The sequence below is a fragment of the Anastrepha ludens genome, chromosome 4 (genome assembly GCF_028408465.1).
Source record: "Anastrepha ludens isolate Willacy chromosome 4, idAnaLude1.1, whole genome shotgun sequence".
NCBI lineage: Eukaryota > Metazoa > Arthropoda > Insecta > Diptera > Tephritidae > Anastrepha > Anastrepha ludens.
Window position 1 is genome coordinate 108,454,766 of NC_071500.1, and position 21,804 is coordinate 108,476,569.

General features: G+C 35.4%; 2 protein-coding genes and 1 long non-coding RNA gene across 9 annotated transcripts in view; 1 reads left to right on the forward strand and 2 right to left on the reverse strand.

The window, feature by feature from the left end:
• Nucleotides 1-69: 69 nt before the first annotated feature.
• On the reverse strand, nt 70-1,625 carry LOC128860563 (uncharacterized). Its single transcript, XR_008454258.1, has 3 exons — nt 1,011-1,625; nt 580-948; nt 70-299 (listed from the first exon to the last, which is right to left on the reverse strand). It is a non-coding gene; the product is annotated as an uncharacterized LOC128860563 (long non-coding RNA).
• Nucleotides 401-21,804, forward strand: part of LOC128860559 (transcription factor GAGA) — a 31,121-nt gene continuing 9,717 nt past the window's right edge. For 2 of the 7 annotated variants that reach the window (XM_054098151.1, XM_054098156.1), the window contains exons 1-3: nt 10,173-10,426; nt 11,830-12,187; nt 21,527-21,769. In XM_054098151.1, coding sequence (XP_053954126.1) covers nt 11,993-12,187; nt 21,527-21,769 — 438 coding nt within the window. In that variant the 5' untranslated portion in view covers nt 10,173-10,426; nt 11,830-11,992. Of the gene's footprint in view, nt 492-10,172; nt 10,427-11,556; nt 11,645-11,700; nt 11,719-11,829; nt 12,188-21,526; nt 21,770-21,804 lie in introns of those variants that run through there. The other 5 variants (XM_054098155.1, XM_054098157.1, XM_054098154.1 and 2 more) reach the window with 4 other exon arrangements.
• LOC128860561 (uncharacterized) lies at nt 18,278-20,264 on the reverse strand. The gene is made up of 2 exons (XM_054098158.1): nt 18,864-20,264; nt 18,278-18,778 (listed from the first exon to the last, which is right to left on the reverse strand). Exons 1-2 carry the CDS (start codon nt 19,742-19,744, stop codon nt 18,310-18,312), a joined length of 1,350 nt encoding a protein of 449 aa, XP_053954133.1. The 5' UTR covers nt 19,745-20,264; the 3' UTR covers nt 18,278-18,309.

Consider the following 21,804-nt stretch of genomic DNA (forward strand, 5'->3'; position numbering starts at 1 on the left):
TCATTAAAATGCCCTCATTGCATATTTATTTATTTAGTATTAAAGTCAAACATACAACCATGGGTTATTTTTACGATGATTGACCTTAAGAATAGTTTACATAATTAAATAGATAAAAGGATTAACAATAAAATCAAAATGAAAATTAAAATTACAGCTGGTGGTAAAGAAGTTGAAGTAACATACGCCTTATTTATAATAATTAAGTTCGGATCCACCTAAGAAACTTTTATATTACACAGCGGTTATAGTCTGCTGAGGGACAACTGCTTTTGTTTTTTTTAAGCTGTAACGCCACCCTGAAACATTCAAAAAATCGATTTTTTGTTTTATTTTAAAGTAAACATTTTTAGAAATATTTTAAGGTGTTTCCGATAAATAGATAATTCATCATAACTTGAAGCGGAGTTAAGTTTCAAACGTTAAGCTGTTCTAACACCTTAAACTTAATATCTCTAGTCCGCAACCGGCATCAAAATCAGGAGTTTCGGGTCAGTAAAATAATATAAATAAACATTAGATCATTACTACTTCTATTTCGTCATAAAAGTATGTTTGCTTATTAACTATGTACTCAACTTTTTATGTTCGTCTTATTGCCATATTAGTGGCACCATTATTAACAAATACAAAGTCATCACTCGGCATAAAAAAATGTTTAATAGCCTCGTTACTATTGCCTCATTACCGTTTCGAATGAAACTGGGGAAATTACTGAAAATTTTCCATTTCTATGTTCCAGGTTTACCCATTCAATACGGAAAACGTAAATATCGTAATTTTCTCATTTACTCACATACATACATATCCATATTGAGGTTTGCATATTTTTATCAGTAATTGGCGCCGAGTTTGGCTACCAACTTCTTCGGCTGGAGTTAAAGGTAGTGGTACATCGAGCGCTCTATAGATTTCACTGTCAGATATTTACACGCAGAAAACACCATTCTGAGCAAGAGGGAGCGAACAGAGTGTAATGTTGTGACCACCTGCATGAATTTGTTACTTACCTACACACTAACTTGCCTCATTCGTTGCTTGTATGCTCTTCGATTTCCTTATTGTTATTTCAACTTCTTATATTCGTTATGCAGCGTTACGTTACAAGGGAGGCACATAGCTTACAAATGTTTGCTCAAGTGACTTTTTTATTATTAGGGTTCAGCGTACTGAAAGTAGTTTCTTGTGCGTTTTCTACTCTTGCTCGTATTGTTCTCCACCGATTGTTGTTGTTTTTGATGAAAATAATTTCCTCTGGATTTGTTATATCTGAGTAGAGAACACAGAATAAAACAGAGCTACAATAATGTTCAGTAGGTATTTGCTCATAGATATTCGTAAGGAGATTCGATGCTGAAACTAAAAATTTACCGAATGAATGGCTTGTCATTCTGTGCATAACTCTTCGCACAGTGGTTTAAAAGTCAAGTTAACATAATTAAATTTAAGCAAACGCGCGCCTTTTAGAAGTTTAAGCACACTAAAGCGCAGTAACTCAAGCCATACCCGTTGCGACCCTTGATACAACTCGATTGATAATCAAGTTAGGACAAGTTAGAGACAAAATCTTTTAGAAAGTAGAGTTTTCACCTACTCAAAAAAGGTGTTTTGCGGTGACCACTATATTTCTGAACTGGATCCTCTGAAATTAAAAAAGTAACTAATCGAAGGAATAAGTAAAATAAATTTTTTTGACAAAATAGCGCATTGGCACACATGCGCAGCGCCTTAGACTGAAATATCTACAAGATTTCCAAGTGCGATTTTATAGCTGAACTCCGTAGGTTCATATTGGTTTGAGTATTGCCTGGTATATAAGCACTTTATTGTTTAGTGACAACACCGATTTTGCCCAAGTGGCTAATACAATGAGCGTAGTTTAAGTCCGACTTGCTTCCGCTTTAAAAATATGTGCGATCGCCATGTAAGACGCCTGTGTAGCAGAATGCCTAAGTATTTACATTACACTGTGGAACAAATTCAGGTGAGCAAAAATTAGGTCCATTCTGAGAGTGGCGGGTGAAAATAGAGGCGAAATTAGAAGACCCGTATCGCGCCGTTTTTTATGTTAGTTCGAATTTTTTTTTAATCGGCCTTCGAAGTTCGAAATCGGAGCAAAATTGTTTATATGGTTTTTTGGCTATAACTCGTCGACTAATTGATATTTTTTCAATCTGTAAAAGCCAAATTATTGCTAGAGACCTGTGCAACAATTACAATTTTTGAAAAAATTGATTTCGAAAATTTTTGTGGTACTTATGAAGCAAAATGTTGGAAAAATTATTTTTTTTTTATGTTTTTTGAAAATATTTTCAACAAAACTAAGTCTTTTTTGCATTTTGTGTGGTCTATAATATGCTTCTCAGTTTTTTAAATAAATGTAATTTGAAAAGAAAATTACGGGATTAAATACTTTGGCAGCTACTTAGACGAAAGTCACAAAATGTTCGAAAAATTAACGTTTTCCTTATTATTTCTTAATATCTGGCAAGCAACTCATTGTTTTTCGCTTTTTTTCTTATCTAAAATATAGTTTTCAATCCATCACATAAATATCATGGAAAAAATATAGTATCAGTCGAAAATTTGTGCGATATACACACATTCATTACATAAAACTAATGTAAAAAAACCCAAAATTCCTGGTAAACAGATAGTAATTGAAAATCCCCAAAACCATTAAATAAATATCGATTTCGGTAGAAGTAATTAAAAAGCGGCCGCCGTAGCCGAATGGGTTGGTGCGTGATTACCATTCGGAATTCACCGAGAGGTCGTTGGTTCGAATCTCGGTGAAAGCAAAATTAATAAAAACATTTTTCTAATAGCGGTCGCCCCTCGGCAGGCAATGGCAAACCTCCGAGTGTATTTCTGCCATGAAAAAGCTCCTCATAAAAATATCTGCCGTTCGGAGTCGGCTTGAAACTGTAGGTCCCTCCATTTGTGGAACAACATCAAGACGCACACCACAAATAGGAGGAGGAGCTCGGCCAAACACCTAACAGAAGTGTACGCGCCAATTATTTATTTATTTTTTTTTTAATTAAAAAGCGAAGTTTAAAGAATTAGGATCATTCCAAAAACAATTAAAGAAAAGGAAATGCTAAGTATGGATTTAAAAAGGGATTTTCCGAGAAGAAAGCATGTTCCAAAAATAATTAAGGAAAAGGAAATTCCCAGAATACAATTAAGAAAGGGAATTTCCAGGAACAATAAATAGCTATTAAAATAATATTTGTAAACATTTGTGTTGAAATCTCAATGATTAAAACAACAGTTTAATTAAGTGTAATATTTATTGATTAAATAACGGTTATAATGTATTAGAAAAGAAGCACCCAGTGCTCTTAGCAAAAGTCGGCAGACAACTGAAAAAAACAAAATTCCATTTCCCATACTATGACCCACACAATATTCATACCGACAGTAGAGGGGGTCCAAATAGTCCGGTACAGGTATTTCGGCGAATTGTTTACTACTTGCCCTTGCCATGATCATAATCTACTGGCATAGCGACATTTAAGCACGTTTTGCCAACTGAATCTGATGAGCAAGGCGAACGTCATCACCAAACTGCGCTTCCATTTGAAATAAGGTAACTATAGAGTGTGCATATTTTGAATTCCTAGATTTTTCTAATATCTAGGTCAGAGTGCACAATTTAAACATGTTAACGATTGAAAACTATTTTCGTTTCAGGCACAGAGGAAAGAAATCTCCAGATGCGATACTCGCTGAAATTTGTTGGTGGTATAAAAACACCTTTGAAGAAGAGGAAGACGAGGAAACAGAGGAAGAAGGGGAAGACACAGATGAAAATCCAGAATATCTGTTGGACGAAATAATCGATCTCTCTGATGATGACGATGGCCAAGACATTAGAGAGAGCAGTGATGTTGATCCACAGCCGCCTGCTAAACGGCAGCTGGCCAAATTATTAATTTAATTTATTTTATTTTTCTACTTAAAACTTTTCATTATTAACATTTCAAAATTATATTTTTTTCAATATTTTTATATTTTCTTTTTCTATGTTTCTTCAAAACCAACACTGAACAAAATTGGTAAATAAAAAATGAGAAATAAATTAATATTAAGCTCAAAAAACGCAAGTTTTGTATTATGACTGTATGCCTAAAGCGCAAATTATCGACTAAGACAATTTTTTTTCAAATGAAATTCAATAAAGAAACTGAGAAGCATATTATAGACCACAAAAAAAGTAAAAAACACTTAGTTTTGTGGAAAATATTTTCAAAAAACATGAAAAAAAATAATTTTTCCAACATTTTGCTTCATAAGTACCACAAAAATTTTCGAAATCAATTTTTTCAAAAATTGTAATTGTTGCACAGGTCTCTAGCAATAATTTGGCTTTTACAGATTGAAAAAATATCAATTAGTCGACGAGTTATAGCCAAAAAACCATATAAACAATATACTGAAAATCGGCATTTGACTGCAAACTTCGAAGGCCGATTAAAAAAAAATTCGAACTAACATTAACAAACGGCGCGATACGGGTCTTCTAATTTCGCCTCTATTTTCACCCGCCACTCTCAGAATGGACCTAATTTTTGCTCACCTGAATTTGTTCCACAGTGTTATCTGTTTGTGGAATGTGCGCGTTGTTTAAAGTCACAGGAGGGCAAGATCCGTTGCGAAGGGTGAGCGTTGTTTGCATAGATTTGCTTTCGTTTGCTTATATACGCCATTTTTTCAACCATTTTTTATGGAAGTTTCCTTGTAGTTTAAATGCATAATACTGTCTGCCATCTCGTTCCCGTGAATTCCTATGGACTGGTATCCAAAGTAAGCGAAAGGTAGCCTCCTTGCCAATGAGCGTATCGCTTATTCTGCTAATGGTGGATGAATTGGATAGAGAGTTAAGAACTGCTTTGAGAACTGATTTGCTGTCGGTGCATATGAGAATTTTACGGTCATTTTCAAGGGCATGTTTATAGCATGAGAAACGGCGACTGCTTCTGCAGTAAAATCAGATGCACAATCCGGCAAAGTTTGCACCCGTAGAGTGTCTCCGTTTGTGTCAACCACTGCAAAGCTGGCTGGTACGTTATCAGATTTTGAGTCCAATTGTCAGCTTCAAAGCATGTCTTGGAATATAGAGAGGAATGCTTCGGGTGGTGGAGTTTTGTTTTTTGCAAATTTGGATAGGCTGAGGTCAAAGGATACTTTCGTTATCTCCCATTGTGGGTTTTTTGCTTAGTTGTTTACCATCAGATTGAATAACTGAAATTAAAAAAATGCAAAATAATAAAAATATCCGAATATAAATTAATTAAGGTTCGGATGGAGCTGAGATTTATATAAACGACGCATGTTTTTTGTTAGATTTCTTCAGCACGATTCATATGCCATAGAAGGTTATCATCTTTTATTTGATAGTAAGACTCCATATTTTATTTAAAGAGCCTTGCCATCCTTCTAAATATTTCATATAAATTGATAGAGATCAAATTTGGATGTTGTCATATACACAAATACTTATATCATTTATTTCAATATCATGCCTTTTGAAAATAAAATTCTTTGTGCGTACAAAGTTCGGTAGAGTTTGATAAAAATCATATTCAAATTCGTAAACATACAAACTTATCTAAAAGTACGCTAGGACAAGGTTTTTTCGAAACATTTCAAATAGGCGTGTTTCTTTCTCTAAAATCATCCCGCAAATTTGATTTGCAAATGATTGAAATGTCGCGTTTCTTAAATTTCGAAATTTACCGTTATTTGGGGTATATACGCGGTTAATGCTAAACTTTGTCCATTTTACCAACCCAATTGGATCAGTGAAAATATCTGTATGTTAATACTCCATTCTGTTCAGATATTTAAATTTCATCTCACGTGTTCGTGTGAACAAACGGGCGAACGGGCGAACGGCCAGACAGATGGACGTGGCTAAACCCAACCTTCTTGTCATTTTCAATATTTTAAAATATAATAAAAAGCGTTAATAGCGAATACGTAAAGCTTTAATACTCTTGTGCACTAATGCGTCCTACATAGTATATATAAAACAGTGAAAACAGCCGGCAAATTCGCATAAAAATATTTATTTGCTTATAACCTTCCTAAGACATACTGTTCGCTGTAGTGGCTGCATTTCTGTTTTTATTGTTGTGCTGTTCAGTCCTATGTATGCAGGTATATATCTTAATGAAATTGCATTGCATTGAACACATACATAAATATGTGCGGTAAATTTAATGATATTTTTTAGCTACATTTTTGGTCATCCATGCATAGACGAGTATGCACCCAAATAGGTGTGTATGCACGATGGGTGTGTATGTAATTACTCATAAACAAATTTGAGATTCTCTGTTTTGGTTTTTACTGAAAAATAATTTTCGCTTACATCTTTGCTCGCGAATTTGTTATATCGGAATAAAAACCTTTTTATATACGAAGACTTTCTTGATTGAGATGCCAAGAGGCCGCAGGAGAAGTATGCGTTCGTTTAGCCTTCTCTGGCTACATTACTCTAGAGATGAGTTTGAGAACGATTCATTGACAATAGGATTTTTGTGATTTTGGTCTTTTGGATTGACTAAATTGACTCGCAACCATTGGAGATGGCTTTGGCTTGTCTCTATCATTGTGTATTTATATATGCTCCCGCCACTCTCTGCCACTTAGACTGACGCTCCGTAGCAATGTCGCTCCCATAACAACAAGTGCGAGTCGCAGTCGTTGTCGTCCATTTAAACACTTTCAGTATAGGACCGGGAAATTTCTGGCTTCTGAGTGCGAAAGTAGTAGTAGTTCAAAGCGCACGGCACTAGTGATATGAAATTTATATAAACGCGGTTGGCTTGCAGATGGTTAAGGCGGGAAACAGGTGTTTGAGAACGGTGCTACGGAGCATTGCTCGTATTCGCTTGCAAATAAGAATAATTGTGAAATACTTTTGCAAAAATTGCAAGCATTTGCAATAAGCCCAAAATGATAATTCCATACAGTATGACTCGTGACTGTACTGAAAATGTGAAAAACACCCACGCACCCGCAAGATTGCAGCACGTCACCTCCAATCAATTGGCGCATTTATGTGTGTATCAATACTTTGGAAGTCGCAAAACAAATTTTATTTTCAAAATATTTTAGGTATATAGTGCATCTACCTCTTTGCTTATATGAATGTATGTATGCACATATGTATAAGTACTACATGCGTGTAAAAATGAATACTTCGCATTACTTCTACAGTTTTTTTTTTCTGAAACCCTAATATTTTGCATTATTTATTTTGAATTTTATTTTTATGTGCGTGTCGAATTCGCATTGCTGGCAATTTATGCGTTTGGCGCTCATACTTGATAATTTTAATATATACAACATTTTTGAATATGTTCATACAAGCACACATACAAGTCTACATAAGCTGCATACCCACCGAGTGTATTCTCGTCTGTCCACTCGCCCATTAGCTCTTCGTATGTTCAAGACCAACAACATCGTCTCCAACGTCGGCACTCCCCACTACAATTCCACACACACACACACTTATACGCTCGAGGCCACATTTCTGTTGAACTCGCCACTCATAACGACTAGCTTCTATCTACAATGAATTTAATACGAATCCACGGATATATGCATGTATATATGTATGTATGTATGTATGTACATATGTTTTTCTTCCCCCATAGCCCCAACTCAGCGCCCATCGTTGCGAGGCACACGAGCGCGCATGAGAATGTGGCAAAATATTCGATTTATGCGTACGTGTTTTGCTGGCTATGAAAAGAAATCGGTGAGCTTGTTGGAGCAAGCCCCAAATTGTTATGGCTGATATTATGCCCTCTTCGCTTTATTGCTGATGGGATTAGGTTTAGTAGTACTGGTATTTGGTGGCGGCAAACGACAATCACCGGGTATCTATATACGTATGTATGTATATGCATATAATCATGAGACAGCCAGTACTCGTACTTTAGCGATTGTTTGTTCGATTTGGTGGGAATTGGCGACTAGCAGTTAACTGTCGGTGCTGCCATCCAGTAGACAGCAGACATTTTGAAAAGCTCATGACTTACCGATGTTCCGGAAGTAACTTCATACATTTACATTCTTACAATGCCACTCACAAAATATGTTTTCCTTGATTCTATTTAGGTCATTATTTTACTTTTATGTATATGTATATAATTCAGTCAAATGAAAAAAATATCTCTTAATAATAAGAATATTAATAATACCCATTCTTTGGCAATCATTTTAGGGCTATATACATAGGGCTATATACGAGCTCCTCCTCTTATTTGTAGCGTGCGTCTTGATTGTGTTGCACAAAGGGAGGGACCGACTCAGATATTTTTTATGAAGAGCTTTTTCATGGCAGAAATACACTAGAAGGTTTACCATTGCCTACCGAGGGGCGACCGCAATTAGAAAAAACTTTTTCTTCATTTTGGTGTTTCACGGAGATTCGAACCGACGTTTTCCGAATGGTAGTCATGCACCAATCTATTCGGCTACGGCGGTTATTTTAGGGCTAAGTTGCTTAAATATATATGTATGTACGTATGTATGTATATTAAAACGTCACTTTGCACTGTGTCAAAATTTATATACGATTCCTTCAAGAGTGTATAAGAAAACTTATACAGGGCATAGGAACTCTTTTGCATAGTTTCAGGAAAATAAGATCTAAAACAATTCATTTTTAAATTTAAACAAACTATTTAACCTGCAACCAAGCTTAAGAACATGGTTTTCTCAAAGTACTTTGCTATTATTTTACACTATTTTTTGACCATATAATAGCCTTTCCTGCCAATTTGATATTAAAATATGCAAAACATGGAATTAGCATATTTTAAAAATCATCTTATTTCTTCGTTTGACAAGGAGGGTGAAATAATGGATGTATCTTGTCTACAAGTCTACTCAGCTAAAATGTTAACAGCAATAAATGTGCTGCCTCTAGCAGTTTACCATTCCGCATAAGAACAATTTGATTCGTACATTTTTTAATCAGCACGCGTATAAAAATCCATTACAGGTAGAAATTTTTAGAGGATACAAGAATACACCAATGACAAAGCTTTTTTTCTAAACAAACCGGAAAATCCTGTTCATAGGAAGTTCAAATCACTCTAAACGAGCCTACTCTTCAATAGTGAATATAGAGATGCTCTGAGAAGAGTAACCAGCAATAAGAGGGCAGAAAGTCTAAAATTGCCATCAATTTCTATCTTTCATTCATAAATAAAAAATTCTAATTGGAATAATCAGTTTTATGGTATTCTCTTCAATGCATCTATCTGGTAACTCTCTCGTATTATTGTAGAAAACTGTACTTTGAGAAGAGCGGCCATCTTGCTCTATTTACAAATCGTATACTCACTCACAATGCAACAACAATTTCTACTGGCACAGGAACATATCGAAAATTTTCCCCCGTATAGAGACAAAAACTTGTATTGTTAAACAAGTACGATAGCGAATTGGTTATAGAGATACCAAGTTTACAAAATTACAAATCTCTACGAGTACGGTATGTCTTTTAAATAATTGATATATGTTTATAGTCGAAAATATTACGTGAATAAAACTAAAGCCAAAGTATCTAAAGCAGCTTCATAGAGGCGAAGAGAACCTTACAAATTTTAAGTTGCTTTTGCGGAGTGATTTTATTTAATATAAAGATAAACAAAAGGCCTCTACTAAATGTATTCTCATCATTGCCAGCATCTTTGATATTTGTAGTTTTCCAGCAATCTCGGCATCCTTCTTTCTCTTCATACTGCTTACTTGACGACTTTTTAACATGACATGGCAATGCCCACACTTAAAATATTGCCATTGCATTCAATCAAATTTAATAGTTGTTATAAAATGATCACTTGAGCGTCGAGATGTTGAGTTACAAAAAGTTGGTACAACGAGTCCGATTTTCACTGCTAATTAAAACTACGAGTTGTCACTATAGCTTGATAATGCTATAGGTAATATAATTTTTTTGTATGCTTGGTATGTGTGCATGGCATCTCTGCCTAACGCTGCCAACGTCGGCAGTGTTTTTTGTTGCAACGGGGCAACGTTAGCGGTGGGGAAGTTCGTCGTCTTCGTTGCGGCTTTGTCATGAACGCCGAGCGACTTCGAACGAGCTCGTGAGTGTAGGAAACGAAATTCGATCGAACTCAAATTTTTCAGTTGAAATTATTCTACGTTGGCGAGAAGTCGTGAGCAACAGAAATTTTGAAAGTAGTAGCAGAAGCAGCAAAAGCAGAGTTTGGCTGGCTGGCTGCTCTGTGAGATTTTCATCCATTTTAGTGCCCACTCTGAGAACAAAAATAAATTCAGAAGATTCTTTCATAGATTTTGTAAAGCGGGAAACTTTAAAAACAGAGACATAATCCGCAAGTGTTTTTTTGTTTGGCGTTGTATTTACAAAGTGAGTGAGAGTGCAATCAAAAAGTGGAAACACAAAAATGCAATATTTATTGAGGAAAATTATATTTAAACGCTTTTGTTGTAAAAGAAAAAAATGAAAGGAAAGGAATGTGCTTTAAAATAAATTGATAAAATCCCTTTTACCGTGAAAGAAATTATCCATAGTCTCCAAATAGTAAATTGTGTTATAGAGAAATCTACATACCATTTAATGTAGTTGCTAATTTTCGCTACTTTGTTGCTTGGCATTATGGAAGAAATTGGAATTTTGTATCGTGGCGCTAGTGCAAACTGTACAGCTTGTGAACGTATGAGTATTCAGTAAAGTGATACAGAGAAAAATATTTGTTAACTCGTGGGTTGGCTGTATTTTGTGACTTGTGACCGTAAAGTGTGAGGGCATTTGGTTCCAAACCCCCACTAAACTTTTCGCCAAAGAAAATGGAAGGATATTCTTTGCAGGAAGTTTTTTCTTTTAATTTCTAAACTACTACTTTCAGCGGAAAATATTAAACATTCAATTTGCAAATATATTTCCACAAATATCGATATCGTTAGGGTCAATCGGTCGTACACACTCTTGCGTACACGTATAGCCAGCTGAATCAACAGTCAATAGGAGGGGAGCGTACATTTCACATATCCACTCTTGATTACGTTGGCAAGCGACGTTTGTATGATGTGCTCAAAAGCAATTGTGTTTTTTTTTTTCTTTTTATGAGTTAGAGCGAACGAATTAAACCACACACGTTTTGATGTTGCTCGGTGCTTTGCGTTGACGTGAGCACTGCGCAGTAGCACAGCATTTAGAGCAGGGCAGCCAGGGGAAGCAGCATGTGTCGAAAGCAATCGTTTGTCGTCTCGCAGTCAGTTTTTAAATAAGAGCGACAGAGAGGGTGTGAGAGAGTCGCCAGCGACGACTTCATCGTCGACGTGTGTAATTCAAGCCAACATTTCCCCTACCTACATGCAAGCAGCGAGTAAAGTAGAGCGCATGAGAGCGAGTGAGACATGTGGATGTACTCGAATTGTCTCGCAGTTCACTGCTGTCTGCGAAAGTTTGAGCGGGGGGAGGCCAGTCAGTGAAGGTGGCGGCGCAGAATTAAGGCCTTTTGAAATTTCATTTGGAGCTTTCAGGTTTTACACAATATATGCAAAAACACACAAGAGAAAAAAATGACAAGCATAGTGGAAATGTAGAGAAAATTATTAGAAAAATGTATGCGAGTTAGACATGTAACATCTGAACAGTGGCAGTATAGAAGTACCTGCTTTTGTATTGTTTCAATAATTGTTGGGGCACTAGTGTTTATATGGATCATTAGAAAATCTTATATTATTTCGCTTACCTCATAGATATTTTGAAAAACTTTTAAGTAAAGTATGTTTTTATTTTTATTGCAGTTTTACATTTATTATAAATTCACATACTTGTGTTGCTGACATCGGTGGGGTCTGTCAGTGCTCCCAGCGGCGGTAGAAGCCCAGAATATTATAATTTTTTTTATAAGTTATTGACAAAGTGCCCAGCGACAACGACGTTTAACGCCGTTGTTGGAACGGCTCGATGATGGCATTGCCAATGAACTCACTTTACTCCCTTACGTGGGGCGACTATGGCTCGTCATTGGTGACGGCCATTCAACTTTTACGCTGTCACAACGACTTGGTGGACTGCACTTTAGCTGCTGGCGGGCGTAGTTTTCCAGCACACAAAATTGTGTTGTGTGCAGCGTCTCCATTTCTACTGGAACTGCTTAAGGTAAGTTGCTTATGTTGCTTATACATATTTTAAGTAGTATGATAACATTTGAATTAAATAACTGTACATTTTATGCGAATAAAAACAAATGCTGAAAAATAAGGGCCAATGTAATAAAAAATGTAAAGTAAAACTAGTGTAGTTAAAGACGAAAGATATCGGAATTCGAAGATGTGCACATATGTTCGCAATTCCAAAATATCAGATTAACGTAAAGAGATTGGCGGGAGAGTTGTGCCGAGTTGTTTTCGATCGGATTCTGTGGATCGTGGGCACAACTGTATAGGCATAAGTGTATTCTGAACTCAGCGGAGTGAGGCATCATATCTAAATTTCGCTTAATCAAGAACTTACCTAAAAGGGAAGGATTGGTTATATCCACAAGGAGTAACTGTTTCCACACAAATATCGTACCTATAGCTCAATGTAGGGTATTATGAATTGTTGGTCTGTGTAAAACTAAGTTTTTTATCGTTAAATTGAACCATGAATTGCATTTTTTACAACAATAAAAATAAATACCCCGTTTGAATTTGATGTGGAATGTAATGTGCTGAACTCGATCAGGTATAGCAGTGCCACTTTGCAATTGTTGAAATAGAGGGATTCGACCAAGTTTCCACGGCAGTCGGTTATACGTTACCGAAACGACCCGGATTTATATCCGGCCAAGGATTGCCACTCCAGCAGCATTCCCCGCATGTAAGTATGGGGAATGTTTATGCTGTTACAACAACAACAACAGGGATTCGACCAAATACATGCGTAATACTGCGGCTTTTCGACTTTTAGTATCACATAGCATTTCAATAACTCTGCAGGAATTCAAAAAATAATTCGTTCCCTCCAGTGAATATTTTCGTTCAACATCTACATGAGTTTAAACACCCGCAGCGTATGCCTACGTACATCTGTACGCACGTACATAAATGTAATGCATTAGAAATTAATAAGTTCGAAAAAGGCAAGTCCATGTCCAACGCTCTTTACTATAAGCATTAAACATTGGTCTCATTTTAGGATGAGTACGCTCATCACGCACAAAAACTAAGATAACTCAAAATAAAAATGAAAAAACAAAAGTCGTTTGTTTGTAAACAGAGATATTTTTCGAAATGGGTTAATTCTTGGTGAATGCGAATGCGTTTAAAGTTGACGATTGGCACACATTTTAGGCCTCAGTCTCAATATGATGCGTCTAAAGAATCTCTCTGCATGCTCAACTAAACTCGTAAATTGAACTCACCGAATTAGTAGTGGCGGGTAGTGCTCACCCGCACACCACTTGCACATTGTGCTCAGCTCTTCCACGTGCAACTACTGCCGCTTTTACTGCTCCGGAGATGGTCCAACCATTAGGGCTGATACGGCCTGTGGCCTTGTTTGCGACAAGTCATCATAAATGATGTTGATGTAAAGAGGGATCGTGAGCTGAAAAAATATTGGCATACAAATTCAATATGAGGAGTACGATGGAGAAAAGCTGGCGTTAAAATGTTTAGCCGCATCAGAGTTCGTCACATAGCCAACTGCTATTCAAAATCATTTATTGTTATCAACATTGAATTTAGCTATGTATACAACTGACTGGAATGAAAAAATCAACGCTTCAAGTGTTTGTTGTATTGGCTTTTGAAGAGTGCGCGTGAGTGGAGGCGGTTGAGACAGCGTGGAAATAGTGGTGATGGTGTTGGAGATGAGTGGCGTAGCGTAGCAGCGCAACACCACTTTAATATTCTACCATGGCAGATTTTAGAGATTTCTTTAAAAGATTTCTATTAGTAACTGAGGCGAATGAGGAAATATCTCCCTGTGAAACTGTCGTACGTGGCGTGACGTGCTTACGCCATCATTGCCTCTTGAACAGGTTCAACGAGATTCGCATTTATGGTGCTCGCATCCAATTATTATGATTGTCTCGAATTTCTGTTGGTTGCGAACTCGGCTCAGAGCGGCAACAACCGAATTATGCCGGCGTTTGTGAGTGTTTTTTATTTCAGCAACACAAAAATATTTAATAAAATGCACCCAACGAGTGTGGTATAAATTGAACATTTATAAAGACTTCCCTATATATTTTCAATTAAAAAAGTATATACTGTTTATATAAAAATTTTTTTTAGAAAATTTCTAAATTTAAATACATCAGTATATACGAAATTGACATTGTGTTATTTAGTTGTTGTTACTGCGGCCAAAGTCATAAAAGTCACACTCTGTCGAACTGGTCATACGCTATTCCTTTTCCCTCTTCAGTTACCTGAGTAAATACCCTATTCGGTTAGTGAGTGAGCGAGAGCGGTGAGCGACTGTAGTTCTTTATAGGGCAGAAAGGTAAGCGCCAGAGTGAGAGCGCAAAAGAGTGTATCACACACGTACACACTCAAGAGTACAAAAGCCACTTTTGGAACGAACGAAGTACATAAGGAGGAGGTCTTTTGTAAGGTAGAATAGAAGAAGCAGAGTGTGGTCAGTGCGGGGTGCTCTTAACAACGCATGCCCGTGATTGTTCATACGCTCGTCTCGACGTTTAGTTTGCTTCGCTTCGGTCGGCTTACTTGGTTAATTTTCAATGCAAACCATGTGAATTTTTGGCCTGTGTATCTCGTAATGCTCGTTTCAGGGTGATATGCGAGACTTGTATATGGCAAGCGACGATTTCCCCTATTTTTGTGTTGGCTCACTGCTGTTGGTGTTGAAATGCAAAAAGGAGATATACACTGCTCTTCGTGTATATTGTTTAAAAGTGTGTGTACATTTTATTTTCTCCTTATATATTTAATGTAACTCTTGTACGGCTCTCCCCTCTTCTGAAGCATTATTCAGCATTTTTTATTGTCTTACACCGAGGCACCGAATACTCATGTCGTCTAGCCATATTAATATATTTTTTTAAATAAGGTGTGTTGCATTTTCGAAATCTAATAGACAATTTTTAGTATAACATTCAAAATATATTTGAAAAAGGACTTAAAAATCGTTTAACGAGTCTGCCTATCAAATACTATAGTATACCGAATGTACTAAAGCGTTTGGGAGAAGTTGTCTGTTCTTGTAAAATAAAATACAATGTATACCTTTATTTCGAAAATTAAATATTTAACCTTTACGTGAAGCAAAAGGTTATAGCGAAAATAACAACTCTTAAATGTAGAACTTCAAGCCCTGCTCATATATGATTTCACACTCCCGCAGCATTAGTAAGCACTTTGGTTCAATTTAGGTATTGACACAAAAAAAAACTTCGTTCCATGCTGTGTTTCACTATTCGTAATAAAATTTAATGGGAATAAAATATCAGATAAAATGCAGAACAGTGGAAAAAGTTTCATATTCGGGTTAAATGAAGGGCGGTAATATGATATTAAAAAAAAATTAATAATAATAGTAAGAAAGAAGTTTATGTCCATGCTCCAATAAATTCCAGTGTTTATGTTGGCAAAATATTCCTTGAAATTCACATACACTTGAAAATTTCGTATCTGCTTGTAAACATTACATCTAAACAATATTTTTATGCGAGTATTCAAAAAATGTTCCTTAATACGAGCACCCACCTGAGTAGAATAGAGGCATTTGCTCAGCAGCAAATGAATCCATCTCAAACTCTCAATCAATATTATTTTCCACCAGCGCTGCCTATAACAATAGAACCCAATAAGAATTGAAAGAGCTCGGAGACAAACTGGTATGCCATTATAATAGAGTAGAGACCGACGGCAATTACTACTCGCTTGTACAAAGAATTCAACATAAATAATCTCGCAGAGATTTCGAATAAGTGGCTTCCTGCTCCTCCAGTGGCTTTGTTGTGCTCTGCCATGCCACACCAATTGGGAAATAAAGTGGAGGGTGAGCGATATACAGCATCAAAACAAATTATGTTTTACTCCCTCCATATGACAATTCAACCCTCACCCTCACCACCAAATGTCCTCCCATTCTCTATACGCTCTGAGAACAAAAAAAAAACCCATTTGCCACATTATTATCGCATCACCAGCAATGCGCTCTACTTTCTCTATGAGTAGCTAGTGCGGAATTATTGTCGGGTCAAGTCGATATAAATATTGACTAAATAACTCAACTATTCTTATTGGAATGCCGATGTAAAAGAATGAGCGCCTACGCTCAGAGATTGACGATGGAGCCATAGATTTTGAGTATGGATAAATAGCTGCAGCTTACTACTCCAGTTGACCAACATGCAACTCGAACAAGCTGAGAGTGCTTTATCAATTCAGTTCACTTTCTGTAGCACCGAAAGTGGTATTACGGAATTGCAACAAATGTAAACAAATCGTTTTAGGAATATGTACGTCAATGTATTTGATATTTATTTTTAATAAAAATAGCTGTAGCTCAATTTTGGTATTCAACAAAGAATAAGATACAAATATTTCTCCATGCATAATTTCTAAATACGAGAAAATAAATCCATTGAATAATAAAAATGCAAGCCCGTGTACGCATCACCGTGTAATAACAGCTGATAGTTATTTATTCTCCGATATATTTTTGAATTTAATTTATTTTATATATTTGAGTGTCGGAATTTAGAATGTAAAAGAAATGTAAAGAGAAATAAAACGACAACATGGATCATTTTGACATTGAAACTACCAAATCGCAAGAAAAAAAAATCAACTATTTTACTAAAATTGCTCCGTTCGAAGATTAAACAAATTTAATTTGTTATTTAAGATGCCACCAAGAGCACGTATTCAGTGATCGATTTTTTGGAGCAAACTTTCCAACACTGCAGCAGCATAAACATTCCTCATGTATGTACGGGGAATGCTGCTGGAGTGACAAACAGTTCTTGGCGGGTTATAAATCCGGGTCGTTCCGGTAACGTAGTACTCTTTCTTAGCTGTGGCGTTTCAAATAAAGAAGAAGTTTCCCTTCATGGGGTAGCTTGACCATTCTCTTTTTTGAGAAGAAATTCCATTTCAGTGAATTAGGGATTTTGCTCTATTTGAACTGAAGTTGCGCTGCTTGCGACGCGTTGTCTCATTGGTGAAAATATTAACTAGTGGATATATTAAATATGGGGTGTTTTTTTTTAACTTGATGACTTAAAATGATAATATAAAAGGGAAATGTTATTGGAATGATTTTTTTTCTAATTATAATCTAGGCAATAATTTAATGGCATTTGTATTTTGAATATGACATCCGGCATATATCCGCCGCGGCTACGCTTTACAGGTATGGTACAATACTGAGAGTAGTAGTAGTAGTAGTACAATGCGTTAAGCGATTCATGGTGATTTGCCAAACTTTACTGATATCATAGTTATCGAGACATCGACAGTTCGCAAAAAAAAAAAAACACCCTATATAAAGGACGACTATTGCAGGCTCCTTGAACTACTTAAAGTGGCGCGTTCCCTCGACTGTCAGTTCTACATGAGTTTTCGGAATTTTTAATAATTTCCACAATTTGCTGTTCTTGTTCGTAAGCTTCAAAATGTTGAACCTACCTAAGTCTTGAATCACGTTGAAGCTGTCACATTATATATTTAAAAGTAAACCATTATCTCCCCAAATAAAAAATATTTGGTACCGCATCGTAACGAATTTTATCAAATGACTGTTTATTTATTTTTTCATTTATTTTTATTATTTAATTTTGTTTATTTAATTTATTTTTTATTATTTTTATTTATTTATAAATATTTTTTTAGGGAGAGGTACTAAATTCTGCTTTTCAAAATTCTTTTAGATGAAAATTCTGTAAAAATCAAAAAAAAAAATTCTGTCCAGCCTAAATTCTTTTGGTTCAATATTCTGTATTTAAAATTCTGTATGATCAAAATGATGGAAAACTGAAATTCTGTATATTAAAATTCTGGAATCAAAATTATTTTCGATCAAAATGCTGTAAAAATATAACCAAATAAGCAGATAGCCTGATAAGCACGCTTACCTGAATAGCACATTTATTTTATGAATAATGGAATTCTGATTTTATAGAAACAATGGTATATATACATATGTCAATTAAAGAAAAATTCAAAAATTCATTCAAAACAAAAGTTATTTCATTATAATGGCGAAACAATTATTGTATTATATTATTAAATTTTTAGCAATTCGCTTTAGAAAAGAAACATGCCTTAATATAAGCCTTTTTTTGTTATTCTTTTAATTCTGTTGTTTACTTTTACAGCCTTCTTCGTTTGACTAATTTTGTGACCATTTTGAATTTTAGCTAGTTGTGCTTTCGCACAAACCAGCTCGCCTTTTAGATCATTAATTAGTTTGTACAACCCTGAGTTTCGTTTCCCAACAATAACTTTTAGCCGACGATGCCAAGCCTCAATACTGCTTTGCGTTCTAGGGAAAGCGATATTGGACTCATCGTGCACTGAACAAAATTTTGGTGGGTATTTTGGCTGGGAGTTGTCTCGATCTATGTAATTTCTTTCAAACCACGAGCAAAACTGTTTTGTATCGTCGTCTTCAAGAGTACTATAAAATTGATTATAGTACTCAGAGACTTCGTCGTGAGGCAAAAAAGCCAGAGCTTTTAACATTCTAATATGTAAGGAAAAATATGAATCATTTCCATATTTCTGAACCAATCTGCAAACAAAAAAAATTAAATATTCAGTACTTTATGTTAGTTGGGATGAAATTGTTCAGTATATCAATATATTACACAACATACCTTTCTTTTTGTATTTTACGCCAAATTATTTGACTAAAATGAAAGAAGCATCCTTGCAATCTCGTATCGGGAAAATATTTTTTGGCAGCCGATATAATACCTATCTCAAAGTCACTAAGGATTCGTTTTGGATTTAATTGTATGCCATATCCTCGAGCAAATTCAATGAGCTCAATGAAAAACGTCTCATAGCTGGTAAGTGATTTTCTACTCATAATGCAGAATACGAGAGGTATTATTTGCCCTTCAACCCGACCATGTATGGAAAAGAGTTGTCGCATAAATGTAGGCACCACATCGAAAGTGCCATCCATGATCCAACAGTCGCTTTCATCAAGCAATTGCAATGATGATTTAGTACCACATATAATCATACATTCATTGTGGAAATATTTTTCTGACAAAATAAAAAGTTCATTTTCCAAAACATACAAACTTAATGGAATATCTATTTGCTCTATCGAATTTGGTTCACGAAGTCCTACTTTCGCTCTTTTTATCCTGTTAATTTTTTGCTTTTGAACACTTTTTGTGGGTAAATAGTCACGGCTGACGGAAACAGTCTCAACAACAGATTTCTGGATTATTTGGCTAGTAGTCAGCAAGCTTGATTTCGTCAACTTTTTCACCAAGTTATTAGCTTTTACGACATTGACCTCATCTGGAAACGGTTCATGTGAGTGATCCTTTGAATACTTCGTAATCGTATGCACATTTTCAATAAGTGTTGTAACAAGACGCGAACGACATTTCTTTTCAATTCTTTTAGAACAGGCCCAATTATATGTTTTTTTTGTAGATCGCTCCAAATAAAAAAAATATCCGTCAACACAGAGCATATCTTTACTTTTATTATACTTAACAAGAGAGACTTTCGCCATATTAAACACAGTCAATATTTATTTATACAAAAACTTTTATTATTTCTTTAAATTTGTAATTTCCCCAAACTTGATTCATGCACGTTGGCCAGCCACTATCAATAGAACTACTCGAAACTCTCTTTGTAAACTTATTTGACCTGCTGTAAACGGGAAGCAAAAACAAAAGACCGCTAGGTTTGGTTCTGTCGTTGTCGTATTGTGTTTCTATAAATTTTACAACAAAAAAACGTACAATGAAAGAATGGGAATTGATTAAAACATTTAGGTATTTGAACGAAGTATACAGAAAATATTGCAATTATTCTACAATATTTTTTAGCACGGTTGCTCGAATTTCATTCACATTGTTTCTGAAGCTATAAATACATACAAACATATGTACATTTGCTTTATGTAAATCTGTTTTGATAATATAGGAAACCATTGGGTCAAGACAACCCATTGGCAGTATTTTGTTTTGCAAAACTCTATATTGAAAAATCGAAAGAGCATATGGATAAATAAAAAAAGCGCGCACTTTTTTTATTTTTCCATATGCTCTTCCGATTTTTCAATACAGAATTTTGCAATGCAGAATTTTGACAATACATAATTTTGATTTACAAAATTTTAAATTACAGTGTTCCGCAATACAGAATTTTAGCATTACAGAATTTTGCATTACAGATTTTTGAATACAGAATATTGAATACATAATTTTAAATACAGAATTTTGAACCAAAATCATATTGTACCCAACCCATTTTTTTACTTTGTTTGTTTTTATTTTTTATTTTTTATTATTATTATTTTTATTTTTTTATTTTATTTTTTGTATATAATATATTTTTAATTTTTGTATTTTTATATATATGTATACATTGTTTTTTTTTTTTTTTGGTTTTCTGCGTTAAAAATTTATAATTAATTTTTTTAAGCATTGTACTCGAATTTTAGTTATTTAATTTTTTCCTCATGAATTAGTTTGTTGCTTTGCCCATTTCCAAGTATAAAATGTTGAGACTTCGAATCCCTTTTACGCTGCAAACGTGAAAGTAGTCAATGAGCACACTTAAATGCTTCGCTTTTCTATAATAAGCACGAAAGTTAACTGACAATTTCCCTGGTTGTCTCGTCGATTTCACCGGATTTTAAACAAACAAAGAGCAACGCGCCTACCAATCCAATTCGTTGAATTTCTCCGTAAACAACATTACGCTCGCGTTCCATTGCATAAAACTAAGCATTTATTTGTTTGAAAGCAGATTTGTCTGTGAGCCGGTTTTTTTTTGTTGAGTGTTTCGCGTTATCAGCGACAGTGTTGCGAACGTCGCCGAGAGGAGCAGGAGCACCAAAACCTCAGATAATTATTTGAGTTCTAACTAGAAAGTTGCATGCATGCTGACATCTGACAAGAAAAACACTTCTGAATAAATTAAGATTAAATGTAATTTCTTCAATGACCGTCGGCGGAGCGTTCCGAAAGCAAGTTTTACATTGTTATACATGTGTGCGTTTTATAGCTCATCGAAGAGCATAAAAGAGCATGAGTAATGATGGAGCGGGAGCGGGCGGCGCAGATTTGAGATACTGTTGTCGTATTGTGAGCCAAAATAAGTAATTGGTAATCGGCAGGCGGTCATATTTAGCCAACTCGTTTGCCAGTGTTTTTTCATAGCATTTTCTCTGTTTACGTTTTTAAGTAAACCATCTCACATTTTCCTTCAGCTGACTTCCCTTTCTCTAATCACACCCCTTCTTTTTATTTTTCCTCTCTTTTGTTCCCTCTTCTCCACACAGAATACACCATGCAAGCATCCGGTGGTGATGTTGGCCGGCGTCAATGCCAACGACCTGGAAGCGTTGTTGGAGTTTGTTTATCGCGGCGAAGTAAGCGTTGATCACGCACAATTGCCGTCGTTATTGCAAGCCGCGCAATGCCTGAATATACAGGGGTTGGCACCGCAAACTGTAACGAAAGATGATTACACTACACACTCGATACAACTACAACATATGATACCACAACAACATCATGTAAGTGTGAGTAACCGAATGCATAGTATTGACGACAAATG

Excerpts from the sequence above, each read along its gene's own strand:
- LOC128860561 (XM_054098158.1), bottom strand. The coding sequence starts at position 19,744 with ATGGCGAAAGTCTCTCTTGTTAAGTATAATAAAAGTAAAGATATGCTC. Across the intron at positions 18,779-18,863 it reads CGTAAAATACAAAAAGAAAG|ATTGGTTCAGAAATATGGAA; the intron begins GTATGTTGTGTA and ends TTTTGTTTGCAG.